Source organism: Gambusia affinis, linkage group LG07 (assembly GCF_019740435.1).
Source record: "Gambusia affinis linkage group LG07, SWU_Gaff_1.0, whole genome shotgun sequence".
NCBI lineage: Eukaryota > Metazoa > Chordata > Actinopteri > Cyprinodontiformes > Poeciliidae > Gambusia > Gambusia affinis.
This window is the reverse complement of record NC_057874.1, coordinates 24,913,387-24,922,831: the sequence shown is the minus strand read 5'-3', so window position 1 is coordinate 24,922,831 and position 9,445 is coordinate 24,913,387. Positions and strand designations below refer to the sequence as shown.

General features: G+C 37.3%; 2 protein-coding genes across 2 annotated transcripts; one reads left to right on the top strand and one right to left on the bottom strand.

Moving 5' to 3' along the window:
* Positions 1-2,782: 2,782 nt before the first annotated feature.
* On the bottom strand, positions 2,783-3,775 carry LOC122833992 (olfactory receptor class A-like protein 1). Its single transcript, XM_044122027.1, has one exon. It carries the CDS (start codon positions 3,746-3,748, stop codon positions 2,783-2,785), a length of 966 nt encoding a protein of 321 aa, XP_043977962.1. The 5' UTR covers positions 3,749-3,775.
* A 4,485-nt stretch (positions 3,776-8,260) lies between these two features.
* Positions 8,261-9,202, top strand: LOC122834059 (olfactory receptor class A-like protein 1). Its single transcript, XM_044122159.1, has one exon. It carries the CDS (start codon positions 8,261-8,263, stop codon positions 9,200-9,202), a length of 942 nt encoding a protein of 313 aa, XP_043978094.1.
* The last annotated feature ends 243 nt before the right edge of the window (positions 9,203-9,445 follow it).

The window sequence follows — 9,445 nt, the reverse complement described above, 5'->3', positions numbered from 1 at the left end:
GAGTTCTACTATGTAATTCTTCATTTCTCTATCAGTTCTGCAGTCTAATATCATTTCATTGTGTTGATTTATATACAAGTACAAAGTACTTTCTGTCTATGGCTTCTCTTTGACAAATAAATCCTGTAAACAACAAGCCTAAAGAAAAATCCCATAAATGGAAACAACAGAGATTTTATCAGTGAACTCAAAAAGAGCTTATTACAGCAAGTCTCTCATTTGCACAAAACCAAATGTACCTTAGGATGTGTTAATTAGTGAAACAGGAATAAAATTCTACTGTTTTAGTTATTTAAACATCATCAGAGGCATATATTAGAGTTTTACTTTTTTGAGATCCAATTAAATAAAACTTGATATAGGAATAATGGAATAAAAATTTCTATGCTTATTCTAAAAACATTGATTTCTGAATGTTTTTGTTTTGTCTTGTTTGTTTGGTGCTATTGAAGTGTTTTGCTACTGGTTGCACCTTGTAAATTCATTTATCATCAACTTTGTCGAATTGGTAAGAAAGTTTTTTCTGCGGGGGAGGAGATGTTTCTGAGTTAACATTCAATTGCAGCAGGGTGTGGATTTGCTCCAAGGCAAAAGAAGGGGGTTGGTTCAACCCTTCTTCTGCTTTGCTATTGGTGGACAGAGGGACAAAAAGATTTGTACCTGGTGCAGGTAAACAGATTCACGTCAGGTGCGGCACATCAGCAGTCCTGGGGTATCAGCTGGCAGGATTTTGAGATTTTTTGTAACAAGACACTCCGGACAGTTCTGACACCTTTTTTGCACAGGTTTGTATCTGTATATTTTGCATAACTACATGCAAATAGGATGCACTTGTAGGTTTTCAGTTTTGCTAAAATCCACTCATTTTTTAATTTCTCTGTATGCAAGACGTTTTGCTTAGAAGGTAGCAAATTCTGTTTTCTATCCAACATTAAGATAGAATGGAAAAATATAGACAATCTGCAGTGAGAAATGGAAGCCTAGTAGGAGGTTGCATTTGTGCTTGTGTGATCATGTTAAACTGCCTTCAGAATTCTCCAGGCTCAAAAGACTTCAGAAAAACAGAAAGCCGTGACAACAGGTCTTGTCTTGTGCGGGGAGAGGCCTTCCTGACGCACCCTTCACACACAGACTCAGACACTTGAACCTGTTCTTGTGTCCTTGTTCTTTGTTTTAATGATTTGACTATTTTTTTCCTTACAGGAAAGCCCTGAAAGGACAGATCGGCATCCAGTATTCCAATTGCAGCGCCCCGAATCTATCCATGTATTCTATCCTTCATTCCACCGGAGTCTGTCTTAAAGTGCAAATCAGATTTCAGTGGTTTGAAGAGTAAAACACATGGGATTTCTCATCTGGAGAATGTGCTTTGAGAGCAAATATGATGGGTTTTAACATTTGAAACTTAAATTAAAAGTAAATGTTACTCTTTGATGTGACCTTTAAATGTTCTTCATTGCTGATGTCATCTTGTTGGTAAATGCAACAGTTCTGCACAAGCACTGCAAGGGCTTCTTCTCCCTCTCCTCACCTGCAGATTAAAAGTGTGACACTGATTTCACTTTAGAGTTACTTCAGGATAACAGGGAGCTGGCAGCCCCACTGTGTGTCTCTGGGCTGTCAGTGACGGAGGTTGTTATGTCCTTGATTCTCTTATGCCACAGCATTATGACTCCTAATTTCTTTCACTGCCATGTCAACTGTGAACTCACCAGACCTTATAATAAAATGCAATTTTGTGACTCTTCTTCATCTTTTGCAACATTTTACAGCTTACGTATGATTCAGACAGACATTTTCAGGAATAAATGGGATAATTCATTATTGTGAAATGAACATTTTAGAACGTATTGTTCCAGCGCTCCTTTCTGCCAGATGACTGAGCTATGAAGAATGTACTTTTGGAGTCAGGTTTTCAACCAAATCCGAGTGTGGCAATTAACCTGCCTGATTATCACTGAACATTTCCCACGTCCTATTCAAATGCTTAATCATGGCTAAATGGGGACTTGGAAGTCATTTGACAGCAACATAAAATATAGTTTGTACTGCTGGTACATGAGAAATAAACCAGTAAAGTTAACACACTGGTAGACCAGGAGAGAGGTAGTTGTCACTATTTTCTTTCATATGAAGGGACACTTAATGTCAAATACAGTTCTAGATAGGTTAAAAAAATTATAAGAAAAAGTTCCAATTCTCCGCTCTTATTTTTATAGGTATGTGCTTGAATAAAATTAACATTTTTGTTTAATTATATAAACAATCAATAAATTTTCCCCAAATTTTAAATAAAAATTATGTCACTGACAATATATTGGCTCCAATAAAACAAAGAGAAGATGTTTATATTTTTTTAAACAACACCATTCCAATGGTTGTTTTAAGGTTGAGAGATCAGTGTCTGGATTTTGCATTATAGTTTTCATGTGTGCTGCCATTAGTCTTTCACATTACTGTTGGGGTAGAGTGATGATCTAATCAGCATTGAATGATGGTTGTCAAACATCTAGAAATCATAAATTTGGAGGAAAAAAAAAGGCTGTTGTGATCTCTTCTTTTTTTGTCATTTTACAGAGCTGCAACTTGCTTAACAACTCCTTAAAAAAAACTCAAAAAATTCAACTCTAGAATGTTCTAACAGAGGTAAAGTAATTCTTGTCAGAAAGTGTGATTTCAACAGAATAACCTACACATGACCCAGATATTAGAAAAGCTCAGTTTCATCTCAGCCTTGGTTTCACCTCCAGCCATGTGTGCAATCGACCGTCCCAGATTGCCCTCATATAGAACGAAGGTGAGCTGTTCTTCCCAGCAAAGGCTTTTCCTGTGCTACACACCTCAGCCTGCTGTTCACCTTCCTGTTAGACGCGATGATAACCAGAGGGCTCAGCGCTGCGTACAGCGAGGCGAAGAACACACGCAGGTCAGAGATCAGTGAGGAGTTCATCGTGTGCCTCACAGTGAGTGTGTACACCCAAAGACAGTTATCGACCCCATAAAGAACAACATAAATGGTCACGAGCACAACTACAACTTTAGCAGCCCGCTGCTCGGAACCACAAGTTCCTGAACCAGGATGGCCAGCACCACGGAGCCCCTTGAGGTGTTGGCTGTGTTTGTAGAGGAGAACAAGAATGATAAGGCTGGTTAGAGTCATGAGGGCCATAGGCACTACATCTCTACTCACTTGTATCGCCCCATAAACCTTTTTGAGGATATTTGATGGGAAATTCACATAACAGAATTCCACGTTGATAGCGCTTGTTGTCACAGCAGTCTCATTCTTGGAGCTCACAGAGAACAATATGGCCCCTGCACTAAGGCTAGTATGGAGGACCCAGAGGAAGACAAACACAATGGGTAAATTTTGGGCCACTAAGGTGCGGACAGAGGCCCATTTTGATCCAGGAGGGGCAAAACTCAAACATTGATAGGCACTAAGGAGAAAGGTGAGCCAGATAGAGAGAGCCCTGGAAGTTCTGTAGATGAAGATCACACCTTTGCAGCCAATGTCTCCGAAGACATTGACCAGGTGGAAGGAGGCCAGTGTCTCCATCAGACAGCGTACGAGGACCACCAGCAGATTGGTGCAGGACAGATGCAGGATGATGGCGTCTGCTGCAAGGAGCCAGCTCTCTTGGAGGATCAGAAGGAGGAAGGCAACAATGACCGCCATGTTCCCAGGAACTCCAACAACAGTGAGCGACAGAAAGAGCATCCCACGGATATCCTCATTAGATGGCATTCCTGCAGAGAGGAAAAACAATAGATAAAGATAGAAAATCATTCAATCATATTGTCAAAATGTTGAATGTTTAAAGTTATTCAAGCCGGTCTCAGGAAAAAAAAACCTTTAGTGGAAGTTAAAACCAGATAGGGAAGGCTGAGAGCTCTGAAGCTGAACTTGTGCCTGACAGACAGTGATCCCCTCATGAAGTCAGTAGACTTTTTCTTTCTTTATACCTGGAGACAGGTAGCAGCTGTTGGTTCTGCTTTGCATGGTCCATTGACTTCTCTTCCCTCAGCCTCCAATTACTTGAGATCAATCCAGATGACTGATTCTGTCCTCTCACTGGGTTTAGACAGACCAGATTAACATGAAGAAGCCACTGATTGTTCTCATTTATATGGTACAAAACACTTAGAGCTGACAGCAAGATGGTAGCGAGAGGAAGAACATATTAGAGCAACGTTTTAGTGTAAAAAATGATCAGACAATTTATCAATGTCTATGTTTTTCCAAGTGGAAATGATTTTGTTACATACTATTATGACTTATTTTTCATTTTTCCAATTAGTCTCTAAATACTTTTTTATAAACACCATCTGCTTTAATAATGCATTAGTTTAGATTCCTTCAATCATTTTAAAATGAATTACAGGTTATATTAAAGGCTCAGTTTCCTTTCAATACCACAGTGCCCCCCAGTGGAGAGATATAAAGCAAGTCACGTCGTCTTACGTTAATGTAATCAATCCCCCACATTTGTTTTTTTCTTTTACCATAAGAACACATCTTAAAATCCAACTTATGTCCAAAGCCAATAAATCTTTATAATTGTGGATGGACACGTCAATGCAAGTAGGTGACATAATTTACCTGCAGGTCCCTCTGCAGGGTTTTGGAAATTAGTCTTTAGTTGATTTCTCTTGGTTGTGGCCAAACCAGAAATAAAAAGGGACTTCCCTGAAAGGGCCTCAAAATACCCCTCTTGAATATTAAATGTTTTCTATTGGACTTCCCCCTTTAAATTTATATTCTGACATAAATAAAGTGGCACAAGTAAAAAAAAAGAAAGAACTGCTGGTGATGTGGGTTTAATTATTGTTTAATGTATCGGTTAACTTAAGGGAAATCTAACTTTTCACTTTGGGTAACATTTTTTTAAAGAATTTTAGATTTCAAATTATAGGTATATAACTTTCTTTTTGTTAGTTGCATTTTACTTCTTCAGCCATTATACTAAGAAAAAACACTGCTAAGCGTCTGTTTTTCAGTAGTTTTCAGCTTGTCTGTGATATTTGGACAAATGGCATGGGGCTGATTGCAAAAGTGTTTATTTTTCACCTAAAATGTTTTTATTTCATGCAAGAAGTATTTGTTGGCATAAGTGGGCAGTAAGTTACAGTTACATGAACTCATTACATCTATATTTTAACAGTAGTTTTACTGCCATTTAGAGGACACAATAATATGGTAAACACCATATTCCAACACTGGAAGCACTTCACCCTATTCTAGCAGAGTGCAAATAATTGGTTTCAAGTTTAATATTCAAAAATTGATGGAGTAGTGTTTCTTTTACTTACGTTGTGTTATTTTGCACTTGTGTTATTTGTAAACATTTTTTAACATTGGTCATCAAAATATTGGAATTGACATATAACTATATTTTCTGTCTGTCTGATGGTAAAGTATCAAATCAGATGATTGATCACTTACTCAGGACTAGAGTAGCCTTTTTATAGCACCCTTGTTACAACTTTACTTGAGTAAGAATGATGTTGAAGTTGTGATACTACTACATAAATGCTATTTTTAGATTAACTGCTCACCTCTTTGGTGTTCAGAATAGCTTTTAGTGAGTTGAAATGCTACATTGGTTTTGTTAATAATCATCTATTTTGGCAAAATAAAGAAATCTATTTAGACTTTTTATGTTTGGGAAATTTTAGACATTCGAATATGACGAAATCCCACTAATTTATTTTGCTAGTGTTTTAAAAAATAGAAAACACTAGAAAACACTAATTTAAATTAGTGTCTAAGAGGTTCTAGGGAACATATTCCTACATAAACAAGATGTAATAATGTGCCATTGTCCCCTTCAAACCAAACTAAGTATAAGAGCAATAGATTCCTTTCACAAGATGTTCCATTGATATAGAACATCGATCACAAGTGTAGCAAATTTATATCGCATTGCACATTTATAATCACCAGCTGTTTTACTCTAGATATGACTTTTATAATTAATAGAATAATGTTACATTGTTATAGATTTAATTATTATTAAATGTATTTCTGATATGATAATTATGATGGCAATTAGAGAAAAATGACTTGCCAGGAGGAAAGGGCCTCAATAACATCCCTCAGGGAAATTCAACAGGACATGTTGAATTCCCCTGAGGAGAACAAGCTTCAACATGCCTTTCTAATTAACTCACTGAACATGTAAACATGCGAAAAAGAACACTAAGGAAGAAACTTTCTCTAATGATGATTTATTCCATAGAAGACTCCCGTGAGAAAAACAACCATCCTAAAAACAGTTCGCATTCAAAGCGACAGTTCCAGCTGATGGACCCTGAACTCTCTGTGTGCATTTAGAAGAAAATATGCGGCTCACATGCTATTCTCCACTTTCACTGAAAGAAACCCTTAGGTACATTTCAAACTGTGGAGGCTTGCATTTTAAATTAATACTGACCAGATTTTCTTCTGCCCCTAATTACCGCAAACAGGGATTGTTACATACCTGCAGTTAATTGACCTGCTCCTCTGTGTCTCTTTAATATGCTCTCTAGACATAAAGTCAGAAAAGAGCACACAACAAAGCACCATATGTCCTTTCGTAAAAACTAATGGTTGTACACAAAAATTACACACTGCTTCATTCCCTTGTTGGTTAACTGTGTTTTCCTTCTCTCTCTGGTTTTATAGAAAGTGAAAAGCAATTTTTGTACAAACAAAACAAAATTGGAGGCATGAAAAACAGTTGAACTTGTCATATGGTTACATAAAGCAGCACAGATAAGTTGTTATAATGAAAAACAACTATTTCTTTTAGCAAGGATGAATTCTATAGTGATTAAAATGTTTTACGCATAATTTTAATGTTGAAAATGTATTTATTTATAAAGGAACTCTTTATTAAAACACACACATATCTCTATGTGTACTATTTGTAACTATTTACTTATTGCTTTGATTAACTGTGTCCACTATAAAATGATTTTATTCAAGGAATGTCAGACAAAGTTCATGACATTCACAGAATTCCCTAAATGTTCCATTCATGATGACTAGCACTCAATATATTCAATATATTTTTACTGAAGTAAAAGTAAAAAAGTAGCTATTTAGTAAAAATGCTACTTAAATACTGAGTAACAAATCCTAACAACTGATTTAATATTTTTCAATAATGCCATGGGACAGAAAAAAATAAAATAACTACATGAAGTTATGTGCAAATTCTGGTCATTTAAAACTGAAACTAAAATAAAAAAAATTTAAATGAATGACATAATTACAAAATAACAAATATTAATGTAGAAAAAACATGTTTCCAAATCAATTTCTCCATATGAAACTGAGGAAGCTATTGTTTACAGTAATGTAAGTACATCCATTAACAATGCGTAGTATTTACTGTATCTAATTAATCTCCAAATGTCTTAACAGGCTCAGCAAATGGAAAATAACATGAAAACAGCAACACTTATATTAAAACAAGATGTCTCCCTTTAACATAAACTATAGGTTTGTATCTGTCTCGTGTATTTTTGGTTAAAATATTCTTGTTCATTATTCAGCAAAGTTACTCACACTGGGTGGAGTATTATCATAACACTATTCACTAGTAAAAATACTCAAGTAAAAGTATAAAATATGAGTAGGTAAAACTACTCTGAAAAGTACAACTGTTCCAGATAAGTTGCTCAAATAAATGTAACTGAGTAAATGTAAAAACCACCCACCTTTTTTTCATACCGAGGGTGAGATAAAATACCAACGCTTTAACTTATTTGATGGCTACCTCTAAAAATAAATCTTAATTATTTTATACCTGACACATAAGATAGTTTTAACAATATCGTCCTCAGAAATTAGGAGGATATTAAGAAATCATAGTAACAGGGAGATCAGGAGAAATCACTCTGTAAGCATCCCAGTTTATACTAATCGCTACTGTATTAGAATACGTCAAGTGTTTTGTTTGTGACTCTATTCCTCTGAGACAATGTGAGTCAAAGTTAGCTTATTGCATTGAATTGCCAAACTGTGAACTGAATCTTGGCCAGCAGTCTTGAGGGACCTTGAGGATTATAAATTGTCTCTCACAGGCTATTTGGCAGCCTGTTTACTAAAATACGTTTGCTTTTTATCCGTAGCTTCAAGCGAGAGTAAGGTCTATCAGATTTGGATTACTAAGGTTTGTTTCACATGATTTAACTAAGATTTATGTGGTTTGCATCAGATGTTTTTGTCATGCATACCGTTTAAACATTGTCTCATGCAGGTCTTGGTATGGATCTCTGTGTGACTATCAAAGGGGTCTCCTTCCTCTTGCAAACAGGCCTGGGCATATTGGGGAACGCTGTTGTGCTTCTGGCATACGCCAGCATAATCTGTACTCAACCAAAGCTCCTTCCTGTGGACATGATCCTTTGCCACCTTGCCTTCGCCAACCTGATGCTACTGCTGACTCGTTGTGTGCCACAGACCATGACTGTGTTTGGGTTGAAGGATCTTCTGAATGACCCTGGTTGTAAGGCAGTGATCTATGCCTATCGCATTGGACGGGCCTTGTCTGTGTGCATCACCTGCATGCTCAGCGTATTTCAGGCTGTGACAATAGCCCCTTCAGGGCCCAGATTGTCCAAGTTGAAACCTATGCTTCCCTCTCTGGTCCTTCCGACCTTTGCAGGATTATGGCTTCTTAATATGGCCATTTGCATTGCAGCTCCGTTTTTCTCCATGGCTCCACGTAACGGCACCATCCCTGCATTCACCCTCAACCTCGGCTTCTGTCATGTGGACTTCAGAGACAATATGTCCTATGTTATTAACGGAGTGGCTGTCTCTGGGAGGGATTTTGCATTTGTAGCCCTGATGTTGGGTTCCAGCGGGTACATCCTCCTGCTACTGCACCGTCACAGTGAACAAGTGAAAGGGATCCGTCGCGCTCATGGCAGCAGGTCAGAAACTAGAGCGGCTAAAATTGTGGTGACCCTGGTGGTCCTCTACGTTGTGTTCTTTGGCATTGATAATGTGATCTGGATCTACATGTTGACGGTATCAAAGGTTTCACCAGTAGTGGCTGACATGAGGGTGTTCTTCTCCTCCTGCTATGCCTCCCTCAGCCCCTACTTTATCATTTCATCCAACAAGAAGGTCAAGAGGAAGATTGTGTGTGTAACTGAGGACGACCAACCGTTAGTGGACACTCAAGAGTCAAATGAGAAATGACCCTGTCTTTGTCTTGATAGCCTGCCATCTAGGATGCATTGCAGCAAACCTATAAAACCGGTTTATCTGTGAGCATTTTTACCAAGATAATTATTTAGTACTTAACTGGTCCTTAAGATTTCTAAAATACTGTAATGGATTAGGTTAGTTTGAGTAGAAGAATACAGCACTTTTACTACACAAAATCAAGATGAGATTGTAATTTTAAATGTAAAAGTTGTTTGTACATGCATGTAACGTAGT